The sequence below is a fragment of the Lethenteron reissneri genome, chromosome 44 (genome assembly GCF_015708825.2).
Source record: "Lethenteron reissneri isolate LAM-NWPU_2019-01 chromosome 44, ASM1570882v1, whole genome shotgun sequence".
Classification (NCBI taxonomy): Eukaryota; Metazoa; Chordata; class Hyperoartia; order Petromyzontiformes; family Petromyzontidae; genus Lethenteron; species Lethenteron reissneri.
The window spans coordinates 9898883-9916887 of record NC_083822.1 but is presented as its reverse complement, the minus strand read 5'-3'; the positions used below and the strand labels follow the sequence as shown (position 1 = coordinate 9916887).

The window sequence follows — 18005 nt, the reverse complement described above, 5'->3', positions numbered from 1 at the left end:
AAAGTTATTGGCTTTGGCAAGTAAATGGACTCGTGGCATTTATCTCGAATATCAGAAAAGCGAGATTCCGGTTGGCAGGGAAGGCGTGAGGGTCGCGGGTCTGACGGGCGCGCCGCTCCCTCTAATTGCCGGCCACGTGTAACATTTAGAATTGTACACTAATTGGCGTTGTGTTGGGAACACGCACTCCACTGGCTTCTGCCACGCGAATGCTGGAAGGGATTTGGCCGTGGAGACTTCGGGGATGCGGTGACACGAGATCAAGATGAAGAAAAGGCTAAAGATACCCCACCCCTCCCCTCCTCCTCTGGCTCCCGTCGCTCAGTGTAGCCTACACGGGCTTTTGGAGCAAGTGCTGTTAGCGATCACCGATCAAAAGTCGGCACGGCACACGAGGTGACCAGCACCACGTCGTTGTGTCTCCGACGGCGACGTTTACACACCGCACCAAGGGCACACGTTTTTTGTATGGTTGAGTCGACCTCGGGGAAGCGCCAGGGACAGTGTTTAATGTTCGGCACTGGTACCGGCCACGGACGTGAATCGAATTCGGGTCGCCGGGTTCGTGGCGCAGTGCGCTAACCATCGCACCGCCGCTCCCCGCGTGGACGCACAGGCGCACGGATTTTTAGGTTTACGACAGAGAACAACCAGAGAGAGAGAGAGAGAGAAAAACCTCTCGTTTGAAGAGCTGCTAGCTACAAAAATTCCAAAGTACATTCAGAACTATCCCGGGTGTCTTGTTAAATATTTAAACAGTTTTTTGGGGTTTTTTTTTGATGATACCCGACGCGCGTGTTTGTTCGCCGACGGAGGGAGTTTCAAAGCGCGAGGCGCGAGCGCCGTTCGGCAAGGAGAAGCCGGGAGAAAGGGAACAGCAGCGCGGGTCGTGTGAAATACAAACCAAAGGGCTCGTCTCGTCTCTCATCAAAAGCCTCGACCGGCACTAAACGACCGGCGAACTCCTTTTCATCCATCGTAGCCTCGCAGCAATAACAACAACAACCAGTGCTGCGTATTGTCTGCGGGGCCAATATACGAGTAGCCTCTGTGTAAAAAAAGACGCGTGCAACGCAGCGCAGACGTTGTCGGCTATGCACGTCATCTGCCTGCAATCCAGCACTGTGGAAGCAGCAGCGAGGATCACCACACTCGAGGTAGCAACGTGTCGCTAGACTCTCTTCCCCGTGGGCATTGAAGAGGAGCCATGCGGTACAGCCACGTGCGCACTGATGTCACCTGTTCATTGTGCGCGGGATCGAGTGTTGCCCCCTCGCATGCGTGGCCTCTTTCCGGGCGCTCCGGTCTCCTAGCCACGTTGGCTCTCCAACAGAACCGGTTAGTGCTGTACCAGTGACGAATTGGCCACGTTCTGCTTACGCGACAACCCTTATTAGTTGGCAGTGTCGGGTGGTGGCGGGTTTTAACGACACATTTATATAATTACGCGATCTAACCCAAAAACCTCTATTCTGGATGATATTATTCATCGCGAAAGCCTACAATGTGTTAAACAGATACAACCCTGTTCAGTTCGCTACGATGTCTGACGTTTCGGTTCCACGCTCTGTTTTCAGTTGCCACGACACTACCGCTCAGCCACTCGCTCAGCCACCCACTCAGTCGACTCACCCACCCACTCACTCAATCGACTCACCCACCCACTCACTCAATCAACTCACCCACCCACTCACTCAATCAACTCACCCACCCACTCACTCAATCGACTCACCCACCCACTCACTCAATCGACTCACCCACCCACTCACTCAATCGACTCACCCACCCACTCACTCAATCAACTCACCCACCCACTCACTCAATCGACTCACCCACCCACTCACTCAATCGACTCACCCACCCACTCACTCAATCAACTCACCCACCCACTCACTCAATCGACTCAACCTGTTACTCACTCAATCAACTCACCCACCCACTCACTCAATCGACTCACCCACCCACTCACGCAATCGACTCACCCACCCACTCACTCAATCGACTCACCCTGTTACTCACTCAATCAACTCACCCACCCACTCACTCAATCGACTCACCCACCCACTCACGCAATCGACTCACCCACCTACTCACTCAATCGACTCACCCTGTTACTCACTCAATCGATTCATCCACCCACTCACTCAATCGACTCACCATACTGCAGGTCACCTCCCTCTGTGTCTTCACTCACAATCCTCTCCTTTTTATAATCCCCTCTCATCGCCTCTTTTCCCAAGAACTTACAATCCTCGCCTCCACTCAAGAAGCCGTATCAGCTGTCCCCTGTTTCACCTCCCATCATGCTGGCTGATGCTGGACTTTTGGCGTTTTGGGCCTCTGGCCTCGTGCTTAGCAGCCGTAATTATCAAGAGTCTGGAACAGGGGTCATAGGTCAAGGGGGGTGAAGGGTGGGTAAGGGTGAGGGGGAGTTAGGCCAGTAGGAGGAAGTTGTAATGATGGGATTTGTTCAATGTCACTGCCTTAATTTTAATTTCCATCTGTACGGGGATTGATTGTTACTTCCTCTCACACGAGTGGGTTTTCTCCGGATACTCCAGTGTCCCCCCACATGTGTACAGCCACTCGTGAATGGAGTTGGCCAAACATCCCAATAGAGGACTACATATCTTGGACAACTTTTGGCACGGATTCTGGATGCCTCTCTCACGCACACGCCTGTGATTTTCCCACGCCTCTGTATCATTTTATATTACTCTCGCTGAAGCATTCTCTCTCTCGGAATCATTCATTCTCTTGCAGATCATTAATTCTCTCTCTGAATCATTTTATATATACATCACTTGATAATTCCTTCTCTCGCGGAATCATTCATTCTTTCTTCCAACTACTACTCTCTAAATCATTCATTACCTCGCTGAATCATTAATTCTCTCTCTGAATCATTAATTCTCTCTCTGAATCATTCATTCTCCCTCTGAATCGTTCTCTCTATGAACCATTCATTCTCTCGCTGAATCATTCATTCTCTCGCTGAATCATTCATTCTCCATTTGAATCATTCATTCTTTCTCTGAATCATTCTCTATATTAATAATTCATTCTCTCGCTGGATCATTCTCTTTTTGAATCATTAATTCTCTCTCTGAATCATTAATTCTCTCTCTGAATCATTCATTCTCCCTCTGAATCGTTCTTTCTATGAACCATTCATTCTCTCGCTGAATCATTCATTCTCTCGCTGAATCATTCATTCTCCATTTGAATCATTCATTCTTTCTCTGAATCATTCTCTATATTAATAATTCATTCTCTCGCTGAATCATTCTCTCTCTCTATCATTAATTCGCCCCATGAATCATTCTCTCGCCTCTCTCCCATATGAAAGAAGAATACCTGCGCGCTTCACACATTCTAAATCATTATTAATGAAACCTTTCCTGAAAACCCCCGTTCTTAAGTAATGCATGTATCAAAGCTTTCGCAACTCTGCAAACTGTCTCCTTAAACAGCGCTAATTTGTCCCGTAGAGGCACGGGATGTGTGTTCACAGATCCCGCTAAACACCAGGGCTATCCCCAGCGGTGGTGGAGTGCGAAAAGAACTAATAATGATACTACTACTCTTGTTTTATATTTTAAAAAATGCTGATGTAGCAATAACTGCTACGCCAATGAGCAACGTTGAGATTGCTTCGTAGTGGCGTGAGATTTGGGTTGGGTGGCACGGGGGGTGGGTGTGAGGTTTTTCCTTTTCAGTGTCCTACAGCAGACCGCGTGACACACGGTACGTCACCCACGGTGTTTCATGGGCTGCTCTCGCCAATGACACCAACATGACGCGTGGTTTAACAGGACACACCCGCTGCTGGTGAGACATATACCCTGGTCATTATCCGTTTACACGTCCACGTAAACTTACATCAGCTCAAGCCTCTCCTAAACCACGTGACTTCTGTGTGCTGCCTCCCCCCCCCACTGTGTAAACAGACACCGCTCCGTGCCACGTTGAGGCCCACGTGTCGCCTCTTTCTCTCTCATCCTGACCTCTCCTGACCCCTCTACTCCCGTTTCTACGTTCCTTTCCCATCTTTTACATCTTACTCCCCATGCTTTCCCATCCTTCCCATATTACTCCCCATGATTTCCCACCCCTTCCATCTCACTCCCCATCCTTTCCCATCCTTCCCATCTTACTTCCCATGCTTTCTCATCGCTGGTACCCTTTTATACATTACATTTTTGATTTAAAGCTTTCGTGACTGCAGGGATTAATATTCTTGGTCATTATCGGTAAAGTCACGTAGAAGGGAATTTTTTTTTTATATATTTATTATTATTTTATTATTTCCCTTGTACGTGACTTTACATTACATTTTATCCCCCCCCCCCCATTGCATTTAGGTGCTTGACTCGACGCCCCACTCGCCATGGTGGTGCCACGAGTACAACGTTTTACGACTGCAATAGTCTCTTTCATACTCTTTGGTTCTTTCGATAAAGTCACGTAGGTATAAAATAAAAGTAAATAATTATTTTAAAATAAATCATTATTTTCTACCCACGTGACTTTACCGAAAGAACCAAAGAGTATGGATTCCTGCAGTCACGAAAGCTTCAAATCAAGATAGTCTCTTTCATATTTTTCGAACTTTTCTGCAACGATCAGTCGACAAATAATCTGCCGTAACCGACTTACGCTCCGGGGAACGTGACTGACGTTTGTGCAATTGCTGCTGTTTCGTCGGTGTACTTCACTGTTGGTGCGTCGTGGTGGCGAGATGTTAACTACCTCGCCTGGTACGCAGGAGGTTCGTGGGTTCGATCCCGACCCCGACGCATGTATTATTTGGAGTTTGCGTGTCTCTCTTTCCGTGGTTGCATGGATTTTGCCTCAGGTCCTCCAAGTTTCCCCTCCATATTTATTATCAACAACACGCGTTTAGAAGATTCGGCTGCTATACATTTCCACGTGATAAGCCACTTCGCTGAGCTACCGTTTGTTGCTAGGTTGCTTCTACAAAAGACAAGCATAAATCAGCGGGGCTTACCTGGTCAAATAAAAATAGTTACATTAAAAAGAGTAGTTAAATCTTTTATTATTTGGTATTCATTTTCGTTTTTGCTGCTGTCATTGTTTGTGTTGACTCTTGCGAAACGAGACTGTATCCTGGTCTCTGGAGTTTCTCGCCTTGCTGGAACTAAACGAACTAGAACCTTGAACCACCGTGAAGGGAAATAATAAAATAATACAAATAAAACATAATAATTCTCACGACGTTTCGGCCACAACGCAAGCAGCCGTCCTCAGGTGAAGAACAGGTGATTGTCTGAATCATTCAGACGCTGTCTTTCCGACAGACCTGTTCTTCACCTGAGGACGGCTGCTTGCATTGTGGCCGAAACGTCGTGAGAATGATTATGTTTAATTTTTATTATTTTATCATTTCCCTTCACCGTGAGACTATGAAAGTCGTCGCCGGCACAGACGCTGCCTGCCGAAACGAACCCAGCTCGGGGTGCAGAACCCGCCAAGTTCGGAGAGCCGATCAGGGTCACGCGCTCAGCGCTCATTCAGTTTCAACGCGGTTGGAACAGCCAACTTCGTGTTAAACGATGACACCAACAACAACGTACATCCATTCGTCATTCTACTGCCGGATCAAAGCCTACCGCACGCCGTGTCGATCAATTGGTTCTATGATGTAGAGGGGTGGGGGGGAGGGGTGCTACAGGACCGGTTCCAGTATCGTTCGCCGCTGATGTTGGTCGTGGCTCGGACTCAAACTTGGGTCAGGCTGTTCAAATGCCTCCGCCGACGTCAATGGGCTCTGGGAGTCGATGGCAACGTGCAAGTGGTGGTTCTGGATCCACGACCTCTCCTGGAATGCCTCCTAGTCCCAGGCCGTGTCGAAGGGGCATGGGATGGTAGCATCTCTCACTCCGGGCAGATTCATCGCTGGCTTCTCCCACTCCCCACTTCTCCCACCGGCATCGATGCTCGGAGAGCACGACATTCATGTGATGTATATGTAATCCGTATATATGTGTATGTGATATCTACTGCTGCATTGCTCAAGTGTCCGCGTGCGTGTGTGAGAGCGTTCGATGGACGCCGCTCACCGTTGGCGTAGGGGTTGATGGGCTTCTTGTTGGTCATGACGCGCGCCGTGGCGTTGTTTACCTGCGGACACACGCACGCACGCACAAACACACACACACGTACACACACACACACACACACAAACACACGCACACACACACGCACGCACACACAAACACACGCACACACGCACGCACACACACACACGCACAAACACACGCACACACGCACAAACACACGCACACACACACACACACGCACAAACACACGCACACACGCACAAACACACGCACACACACACGCACGCACACACACACGCACACACACAAACACACGCACACACACACGCACGCACACACAAACACACGCACACACGCACGCACACACGCACAAACACACGCACACACGCACAAACACACGCACACACAAACACACGCACGCACACACAAACAAACACACGCACAAAGACACGCACACACACACACGCACACACAAACGCACACACACACAAACACACGCACACAAAGACACGCACGCACACACAAACACACGCACGCACAAACACACGCACACAAAGACACGCGCAGACATGCACCCACATGCACGCAGATGAGCCGGCGCCAACAATTGCCCGAGCCTTGCGGTCCTCTATGTATTAAGGTGTTACGGGTCACTTAATGAATGTTCACACGTGGGAAAAAACCGGAGCAGCCGGATAAACCCCACGCGTGCGAGGGGAAGACGCTCTATCCCCCTACAAACGGAACGGGTGGAATCTACATTGTTTTGCCATTCCGACGTCTCCTGCTCCAGAGCCAAGGTACGGCGCTGCATGGAGGCCCACGGGGCAAGGTAGTCTCGCCACATTTGTGCGACCATCCACCAGCCATCGCTGCCTCCGCCTCGCCGGATTACAGGCAGCCACGTACAGCGGCATAGCCGCCGCCACCGCCGCCGCCACCGCCACCACCCGCTCTGCTCATTCAAATAGCGCCGGTGTCGCATGCGGGAACGACGCCACCGTCCCCTGTGCACGTCAAGGGCAGGGAGCTAGCACGCGCGCGTGCACGTGTGTGGATGACTGTTGGGACAGTGGGGGCACAGGTAGTGCATCTGTCAATCAACTCAGTCAATCAACCCATAACGCACTGGGTCTGCGCCGTGACCTTCTCCTGCCAGAAGGGAGCCTTCCACGCTTATACATGAGGGCTTCCAAATTGAAACCCTGACGCTGTCAAACAGATGGCCTAAGCTCTTGCGCGTGACACCACGGGATCTTTAACGTCTACTGTGAGTGAATCAGAACGTTGCGTAGTGTTATTATTATTGTGACACCCGCAGTCATAACCAGGGCGGCCGCTGGATTTGAACCATTAAACCTCTGCAACAGAACCATCGAAAGTGCGCTACCTCTGGGCTGCGTCACCGCCGGATTAAAAAAAATATCGACATTCGTCAACAACAGTGGTAGCCTTAAAATTAATAAATAAAATCTGCGACTTTTTGCCCAATGGCCCTTCTTCATATCCCGATAATACACTCGTGCAAAACAACAACAAATTGTAACATATTTCCAAAAGCACTCATAAGCGAATCGAAATACGGCCGAAATAGAAATAAGAAACAACAACAGCAACAACTAAAACGTGGAGTTGATTGCATGGAGCGGAGGGGTGGCAGCACCTCGATTTTCCTGCCCTCCACGATGCTGCCGTGGAGTTTCTCTCTCGCCCGCTCCGCGTCCCCGCTGTTCTCAAATGTCACGAAGCCGAAGCCCTGGATTGCACGCGCGCACACACACACACGGACAAACATGCCCCGTACAGTCTTCAACAAACTCTTGGGGCGAGTGCTGTTCGCGAGCACCTGTTGAAACCGGGACGGCACACGAAGGGGTGGGTTGCCAACTCCACGCCCGGCCGCCTTTGTCTCCCCAGTGTCCATGTTTTATGTACCCCGCGCTAGGTACTGATACGTAAACCAGAGTTGAGCCAGGGGAGGCCCAAGACCGCTTCAGATAACACTGGTCAACACACTTTTTCTGGCATAAGGTATTCCAACGGTTGTAAGGTAATTTTGTGGTGCTGATTCCAAATCTGGCATCAGGTTTTTGAGATATCAAATATTGAATTTTTTTATAAAAAACTGCAAAAGAAAATTTTGAAATAAATGTGGATATCTACATAAAATGATATTATAAACACACTATCCTAAAAATACAGCACCATATTTTAACACTAAAGCAGTCACTGACTTGCAACAACTTGCACTCATAAGTGACAGAGTTAATTTCGGGTAAAATCAATGAAAATGGGGTATGCCGATAGCATAAAAATGAGATGTGATAGAGCAAATCTGAGATCAGATTTGGAATCAGCACCCTGAAATTAGTCTAAAACAGCTGCAAAAGTCCAGGCCAGATTTTTTTTTGTTAACCAGTGTAATCGTCGTTGGTGGCCGCGTGCGGGAATCGAACTCGGGTGGCCCGGGTTCGTTTGGCGCAGCGCGCTAACCGCTGCGCCACCGCTCCCCAAGCGCGCACCAAGACAAAAGCCCCACGCGGACACCACCTCGCCTGGCACGGCGAGACACGCGTCCGTGACTCTGAACGCGCCAAGCGGAGTGCCCACGGGCCCTGACGAGCAACACGTTCCCCCATCTGATCAGCGCGATGATGAATTACGCGCGCGTGGTCAAGGCAGCGGCAGCGGCGGCAGAGAAAGAAATATCGACGGGGAAGAGTAGAGAGGGGGGTAGGGGGCAGGTGGTGTACGAAGTCATTGTCCAGCGGTGGCGTGAGGCCGGAGGGACTGGGGGGGTGTTGGGTATTGTGCCGTGGACTGCATAATTCCGTAATCCACAGGTTTCGGCTGCAGCGATTCATATTTAATATCATCAGCAACAGCAGCAGCCATGGTCAATCTACTTCTGGATGCAACGATCTACCGAAGCACCCGCACACACGAGCTCACGTCCTCAATCGCTCCATCTCCTCCTCGATGCTGACCGATCACCGATCCATGGGTGACCAAATAGCACACCGGGAGGCATCCTCGAGTGGCACACGTCCCCCAGTCGTTCCGCAGCTTTTGGGCCGTTCCTGGACTGGCACGGCCCGGTACCCAGTTCACCCCAGCGCTCGTGGAAACGACGCACGCGGTTGTTCCGTGCTGTAGGCGAGCGGCGCCTTGTTGTGCTGTTGACAGGTGAACTCCCCACGGGGTCTTTCCCCAGCCCCAACCAATCACACGGAGTCCCGGGCAGTTCTCACGGTGTGTGTGCACCGCGGTGCCGCGTGCCCTGTGATTTATTTGCGCGCGAACGATTCCCACCACTGCCTACACTCGCACCGGCACTCACCTCCACTCCCCTTCTCTCGCTCTCTCGCTCTCTCCTTCCCTCTATCTCTCTCTCTCTCTCGGCCTTTCTGTACAAATTTTGTCATTGATTGGCAAAACTTCTGCCTCCTCCGGCAACCCCTTAACTTAAATTATAACTCAAAAGAACATAACTATTTAGGAGAGCGAGCGAGGGGGGAAATGATGAAAGATAAGAAACAAGAGATGTTACTTTAATGGAGAAAGTTTTTCTTTTCCTGGGGATGTCGAGCGTATCTCTCCCTCCACATCTCACCCTGTTCTCCCGCTACTCCCTGAGTTACGAGCGTTACGGAGGCCAAAATTCACGATGATCGGGAAAGAAAACACGACGTCATCCGAGAATGAGACGTGCTGAGAAGTTGATCTCTCCCCGTCTAATTGCGATTGGCCGGGCGGGGGGGGGGGGATATTCCCCAGGACAGCTCCCGCAAACAGATGACAGTCCTGGGAAATCCAGGACAGGTGGCAAGCGGAGGCTGTGTGCACGGGGGGGGGGGGGGGGGGGTGCGGCAAGTGCCCAGGGTCTATTCTTTGCAAACAACGACAGCGGGAATCTAAAGCGTCCGGAGAGGCCCAGCGGTGGGGCGGTGAGTGCGGGATTTCTTGCGGATTGGTGCGCGTGGTGCGTTTAGTGCGCGCGGTGGTGCGTGCGCGTGTGTGTGCGTGTGTGTGTAAGTGTATGTGTGCGTGCGCGTGTGCGCGTGTGTGTGTGGGTGTGCGTGCGCGTGTGTGCGTGCGCGTGTGTGTGTGATGCGCATGTGCGTGTGGGGTGCGTGCGTGGGCATGCAGTATTTGTAAATGAATTCTCACAGCAATAGAAAACGCCACGAAACAGGTGGGGGCGAGGGGGGGGGCGTGGGGGGGGGGGTGGCGTTGGTGGGGGGGGGGGGCACGGTGAGACGAGCGGGGCCGGCGGGGGGGGGGGTGAAGCAGGAGGAGGCGGTGGTAATGAACAGAAGGCCCCCTCCCTCCACCTCCCACCCCACCAATTTTATGATTGTATATTTTTTTTGTTGGTCCGCACAATTGCCTTGGTCCCCCATGCAGCAGCAGTGGAACGACTCATCAGAAAGAGAGGTTCCCACAGGAAAATGATTGATTTGCAGGAAAATTAACAGCGTTCCCATGCCACCTATCCCTCCCTCCTTCTCCTATACCGCCACCGCCGCCACCATCATCATCACAATCACCATCATCATCACCAGCACCACCATTCCGACGAGTACCACGCCCATCACCGCTACCACTACTAATACCACTATTATCGTCTCCACTATCATCATCACCACCACTACCACCATAACCACCATCAACACCATCGCCACGACAACTGCCATGACCACAATCATCACCAATACCGCCATCACGGCCAACAACACCACCGTCGTTCTCGTCATCATAAGCAACATCACAACTAATACCACCACCACCACGGTCATCACCATCATCATCACCACCACCACCACCACCATCATAATCACTACCATAATCATCACCACTGCTTATGCCTCCTCTATCACCACCACCACCAAACCACCACTACCATCACCGCTATAACCACCACCATTATCATTATGAACACCATCAACAATGCCACCATCACCACCAAAATCACGACCACTATCATCACCACCATCAACCACCACTACCATCATCGCCACTATTACCGTCAGACCCATCGTCACCACCCCAACCACCAACATCACCATCAACATCTCTGCCATCAACACGGCCACCACCACCATAACCACGTGGCCGTGAACGCCACTCTGAGACTCGGCGCCGCCACGGGGGGGGGGGGGGGAGGGAGCCCCACAGGTGCCGCGCTAATTTAGCAGAAACCCCATGCAGCATTTATGAGATGCTACTTCATTTATGAGTTGTCACTTCATTTATGAGCTGTCGTTTCCACTTTGTTCTCCGCCGCATGCGGAACACCTGGCCGCGTGATTGGTTTCCATCATCATCATCATCGTCGTCGTCGTCGTCGTCACAATCATCATCGCCATCATCATCAGTCACGTTCGCTCCTGTGTCATTCACTCGCGGCGCTCGTGACGGCCGTGGCACGCACACGCACACTCACGTGCACAAAAGACAAAGATGCCCGTATAGCCTTAGCAGTCTGTTTGGGCAAGTGCTGTTAGCGAGCACCTATGAAGGCCGGAACGGCACGCGCGGTGGTGGGTGACGTCAACGTCACGCTCGACCGCCTTTGTCTCCCCAGTGATGACGTCCACACACGGCAGCGGGTGCTCATTTATAGGCTGAGTCAGACCCGGGGCTGTTTCCAGCGGTCGGGTCGCTACTGATTGTTCTCTGTGTGGCGCGTGCGGCACCCACCTTGGAGCCCCTCTCGTTGAAGATGATTTCCACGTCCAAGATTTTCCCAAATTGCTGCACGTCAACAACGACAACAAAAAACAAAAAACCGCCAGACGATGAGATCACAAACAACAACGACAACAACAACAACAACAACGACAACAACAACACATTATACAAGAACCCGGCTCCGGCGACTGCTTATCTGGAGCTCGGAATTCCAGGTCGTGCTCCCGTGGGAGGAGGAGGAGCGGGGGGTCACTCATTCTTCACAATAATTTTCCACGGGGGCGTTTTTCCGGGCCCCCTAATTCTCGCGACTATTTTGGCCAAAACAACAACAACAAGAAAAACCACCACCACCACCACCAACCACAAAAAAACAATTCCAGCGCCCGAAACAACCGCACAGCGACGGGAACGCGGCGTAACGGCCGAGCGAGCGAGCGCTCCCAGTTACGGGGTAGCGCCTCCTCCCCCCACTCCCCATCCCATTAAAAGAGGCCAGGATATAATAACGCGCCACTCGCAACCACCCCAGCCACCTCCGTCCGCACCCTCTGCAGGCGACGGCGCAATAAGCGCGGAGTGTTGGAGCGCAACGCAATATCACACTCCCGGTCGCGTGACCTTTAATCATCTGCCCCTGACCCCGACCGCGACGGCCTTAATAACGAGATGACCCCCCCCCCCCAGCTGGTGAACATCTGCACCACCCCTCCCCCCCTATCCACCCACCTCCCCATCGGTGGCCTCTGTGATGACCACCTACTCTCCTACCCACCCGCCTCCCCCCGTGTAGCCCTAACAGACTGTTGGGGTAAGGGCTGTTAGCGATCACCATTGAAGGCAGGCACCGCACGCGAGGGGGTGGTGTGGTCAGAACCACTGCCCGATCGTCTTTGTCTCCCCAGTGGCGATGCTTACGCGTCGCACCAGTTAGATATTTTTGGCTGAATCTACCTAGGGGAGGCCCGGGACCGGGTTCAGATGTTCGTCACTGGTGTTGGCCGCGAGCGGGAATTAAACTCGGCTCCCCGGGGTTGGAGTGCGACGCGCTAACCGCTACACTACCGCTCCACAAATTGACACGCACACTGACACTCACACATTCACGAACACGCACACTCACTCGCACACTCTCACGCACATTCACTGACTCACACACTCACAAACACACTCACTCATACACACAAGACAAAGATCCCCCGTATAGCCTGAACAGACTGGTGGGGAAAGTGTTGTTAGAAGGAACCTATGAAGGCCGGCACGGCACACGAAGTGGTGGGTGGCCAGCACCACGCCCGGCCGCCTTTGTCTTCATAGTGGCGATGTTTACACATCGCAGTAGGCACTCATTTGAGGTTGAGTCGACCTAAGGGAGGCCCAGGACCGGTTCAGATAATCCCCACTCGTGTTGGCCACTAATACAAACACACACGCACACACGCACAAACACACTCACACGCACTCACACACACTCACACACACTCACACACTCTCACACACACTCACACACACTCACACACTCTCACACACACTCACACACACGGAGTCCTCATCGTCATCCTCGTTCTTCAAAACGTTTCGAAAACTCATCCACCGCGGCTCACGCTGCTGCTTTGTCCATTTCGCCAATTTGATGGGGGGGCTTTTGTCTTCGTCCAATTGTGCTCCCGGTAGCGGGTCGCGAGATTCGGGGTCGAATCGGAACTCCCAGTTCATTTAATAAGCGACGCTTGACAACGCGCGCTGGAGAACGGCCCCATGAAGGGAGACATCCATCTCCGGTGAGGATCCGTTTCACGTGATCGTGCCCCCTCTTCTTGACTCGTTCCATCCTCCGGCTGTCGCTCCATCGCCAGTCTCGACCATCGACCACCGTCGGAAGGCAACGTCCGCGTCTCTCCCGCTGGCGAGCGCTCCCCGCTCCTCGTGCCGTCTCGAGGTTGCAGTACTTCGAAGCGCGCACCTTTTGCGTTTGATTTTTTCTGTGCGCACTTTCACGTCTATCATTCGTCTCTCGCCGAGTTGCGGAAGTTTTACACCCTCGTCGCTGGCGATTTTAACGATCGTCTCGTGTATTTCCTTGCACCGATTTTCTACAGAATGTGCATTTTCGGCTTGCTTGCATCCCAGGTCTCCCTTGCACCCCCAGGTTTCCCTTCCACCCCAGTTCTCCTTTGTGAAATGGATGCTAATCATGGCAGCCTCGTGCTAGCGCATGAATTAACGTGCGCATTGAATCTCCCCCGGTTGATCGAGAGCGCATAAGCGTAGAGCAAAGGCTTGAATCTTTCATGGGTGGAACCGAATTCGCTTATTGTAGACGCTCCCGGCACGCGGAGCGAAACGTCGGACTTCGTGCCGAGCAACAACGCTCGGCACAACCCACACGATATGTCGGTGAGCCGTACAGAAACAGCCTTCCAACGCCCGTGCAATCCGTATCGCCACGGTGACCTAGTCGGGCAGTGGTGGCTATGGCACATGCGAGCCAGGGCTGTGGAGGCAAGCGGCGAGGGTTGGTGTTGGATCACTGCACGGATATTTCGAGGAGGAGCCGTACGCCTGGCTCGCCGGGTGAAAACGGTACAGCAAGTGGACTAATTGCCATCTGTGTCCATCTGTACGGGGGAGATTGAGTGTTAACCCCTCGCGCGGGGCGCGGGTTCTCTCGGGCTATTCCGGTTTTCTCCCACAAGTTAAAAATAAACACACATCATCGTTCGTTGGCTGATAGCATCGTGGAATGAATAAATAAACGCAACCAATGTGTCAGGGGCCTCTTGGCAAAGAGCGCTACAACTCAGCGTGGCGCTCTCTTGGATAATCAAGTAAATGATGATGACGATGACTTAGAGAGGGGGGTTGGAAGGGGCGATCCCTGGCACATGCTCTCTTGCTAGCTCGCTCGCGTAACCCCTTGCAGTAGCCTGGCGACAACAGCCATCTCTTCGTTTCGTTCGGCATTGTTCTAAACGGAATGCGTTCCGATTGCCGTTGCATAGCGCTGCGACAACTCTTCTTATCGGCGGCCGCGCTCTCCCCGCTGCCCCAGCTCGGGCCGGAGCCGCGTTTGATCACGTTTGCTGTTCCGCACTCTCCGCGAAACCAGCGAACGATGAAGCGACAGGGCTGTGGAGGGGTGGCTGTGGCAGCGGCGAGATCGCGATCTCCAGACGACTTGTTGGCTGTTCGCCTCGTTCTCTCTCTCTGTGGGTGTCCGCGCGTTTGCGTCGTCGCCCAAATAGTGAAAGAAAAAAAAATGAACTCCGCAAAATGAATCAGCTGCCGCGTCCGCGCAAAGGAGCACGCGTGTACCTGGGGTGGCGGTGGTGGGGGGGGGGGGGGGCTGGAGAGGGGGGGGGGGGTCTCCCCTCGAGCGCGGGCACCAGAAAGGGCAGGGAACCAAAGTCAGGAGTGGATTTCGCTGCGACATTGGACGTGAGAATTGAACAGCTGTTTAAAAGGACCATGCATTGCAATGCGGGGCCAGGACAGACTTGTGAATACAGTCCGCCCAGTCACCCCAACACCCCCCCCCTCTTGTCAACTCTGCATGATGAATGCTGCCGGCACAAGCTGTGTCAGTCATGGGGGAGGGGTGGGGGTGATATTTAAGATGTTTTCTTGTTCATGTTTTTGTTTTTTGTTTGTTGCGGTTGCACCCGATTTAAGAGCCGAATGGCTCACAGGGCAATACCTAATAAATGAACTTGAACTTCAGATTTGACCATACTTCACCACGCTGGTCAGTGCGGATTGGTGAAGGGGGTGGCGTGGCGGCTCAGAACGGGTTCCGATATCATAGCTGATGACAGCGCAGGGTGGCGTATCGAACTCAGGTGGCTCGTGTCTACAGCGCTGTGCGCTAATCGCCGCGCCACTGCTCCCTGACCTCTCGAGGACGCAAGCGCACTGCTCAACGAGGCAACAACCACCGCCCTATCCACGCCCATAGACCAACACCCAGCCCCAACCATGACCTTGACCCTTTGACCCCAACCCTAACCGTGACCCCCATCCCTGCCGCGAAGCTCTGCTTGCTCTCATGTTCACATGCCGTGATCGCTCTTCGCTCTGTTCCGTTCCCTCCCTGTCCTCCGGCTCTCTCTACGGTGTTTTTTTATCTCTTTATTTTGTTGATTTCGAAAACGTTTTGGACTATCCATATTTGTTTGTTGTTGTACAGAGTTAGACTGATAACTTTAATCTAAATTGTCTTGTGGTTGTTATTGTTTGACTTGCATGCCAATGGGATTTTTGCACACAGCGTTGATATACGGTGCTTTTTCTGGAAGATTTTGCTGTTGTTTTTTCCTGGATTTTTCTGTTTGCGTGTAGTCACTTTAAGATGTTTTCTTGTTCACGGTTTTGTTTGTTGCGGTTGCACCCGATTCAAGAGCCGAATGGCTCACAGGGCTATACCGAATACATGAAAACTGAACTGAACTGAGATGTTAACTACCTCGGCTGGCACGCAAGGAGGACGCGGGTTCGATCCCGACCTTGACGTCCGCTCTATAATTGGCGTTTTCGTGTCTCTCTCCCCGTGGTCGCGTGGATTTTTCTCCCGGGTCCTCTGGTTTTTTCCCCTCCGCATTTAGAATCGACGTCACGCGTTTACAGTTTTTTTTTCGATGCTGTGAATGTCCACGTGATAACAAACCACTTCGCTGAGCTACCATTTGTGATAGTCAGGTCGCATCTGCAACGTAGCTCTATAGCTCAATTGACCCTTACTTGATGAAATAACAAAACAACATTTATCATGGGACCTCCTTTGCCAGTACCAAAATATACTAATAGGGGGTTTCCCCTTTTTTCTGGCAACAAAACTGACACCTTTTGCAAGGAATCATGTTTACATTAACCACAATACTTGCAGTCAAATGCAAAAAAATACTTGCATTTGATTGCAAGTATTGTGGTTAATGTAAACATGATTCCTTGCAAAAGATGTCAGTTTTGTTGCCAGAAAAAAGGGGAAGAACCCTATTAGTAAAACAACATTTAGTTTAGATTATTTCCGCTACCTCTGCCACACCATCGATACCCTGACGGACGCTCGCCGAAACCTTTCGCGACAAAACGACGGCAATAAAATCTTCGCCGAGTCGTGGATACTGACCCCAAACATCTGCCGGAGGTCGGGGTCTCGGAAGCGGAAAGGGATGTTGGAGATGTGTAGACGCTTGGGCTGAGGCTTCATCTCTCCTCCCTCCACCAGTGCGGCTGGGTGGTGCAGGGGGGAGCATTCAGTCTCTTCCGTCTGTTTGAATGGGGGTGGGGTGGTGGGGGGGGGTGTAGGGGAGAGAGCGAGAGAGGGATAGAGGGAGAGGTGGTGGGGAGTAGGGGAGGAGAGGAGGAGAGAGCAGCAGGGAGAAGAGAGGGAAGGGAGGGAGAAGGAGGGGAGAGGTGGTGGGAGAGGAGAGACGAGGAGTGGTAGGGAGGAGCAGGGAGGGAGAGGAGGCAGAGAGAGGATGGGATCAGAGGAGGGGAGAGGGGAGGAAGAAGGGAAGCCGAGAGGAAAGGAGAGTGGAAGGGAAGGGATGAAACGGGCGAGGGAAGAGGAGTGAGGAAGTGAGGAAGTGGGGAGGGGAGGAGGAGAGGAGGGGGGAGGGGGAGAGGAAGGGAGAGGGGTGGGGGAGAGGGGGTGGGGGGAGAAGAGGGGGAGAGGAAGGGAGAGGGGGTGGGGGGAGAGGGGGTGGGGGGACAGGAGGGGGGGAGGAGGGGGAGGAGAGGGCAGGAGGAGAGGAGGGGGAGAGGAAGAGAGAGGGGTGGGGGGAGAGCAGAAGGGGCATCGATGAAGGTTACAGATGCCACAGCGAGGCTTGGGTTTGGGGTTAAAGTGGAGGGGGACGAGGGTTTTTAAGGGGGGGGGGAGGTGTTGGAAGAAGAAACCGAAGGAAATGTCAACTTAAAAATAAGTATGACTGACTAGAGACGATTGAATGGTACTGGGAGACGATGATGACATATGGGCACTCTCCCTCTCTCACTCACACTCACTCAAGACAAAGCTCCCCCGTATAGCCTGAACAGACTGTTGGGGCAAGTGTTGTTAGCGGGCACCTACGAAAGCCGGGCAGGGCACACGAGAGGGCGGGTGGCCAGCACATCGCCCGGCTTCCACGGCTGATTCTACACCACCACCGTAATCTTCATCAAGACCACCGACCCACTCCACTATTGTCATGACACAAACATCACCACCTGCGAGAATTGTACCCA

General features: G+C 52.5%; 1 protein-coding gene across 2 annotated transcripts in view; it reads right to left on the bottom strand.

The window, feature by feature from the left end:
* The window catches only part of LOC133353550 (RNA binding protein fox-1 homolog 3-like), a 185716-nt gene that overhangs the window by 42992 nt on the left and 124719 nt on the right, over positions 1–18005 (bottom strand). For both annotated transcript variants that reach the window (XM_061569870.1, XM_061569871.1), the window contains exons 3-6: positions 16903–17043; positions 11787–11840; positions 7747–7839; positions 6084–6144 (exon numbers count right to left, since the gene is read on the bottom strand). In XM_061569870.1, coding sequence (XP_061425854.1) covers positions 6084–6144; positions 7747–7839; positions 11787–11840; positions 16903–17043 — 349 coding nt within the window. The remainder of the gene's footprint in view (positions 1–6083; positions 6145–7746; positions 7840–11786; positions 11841–16902; positions 17044–18005) is intronic.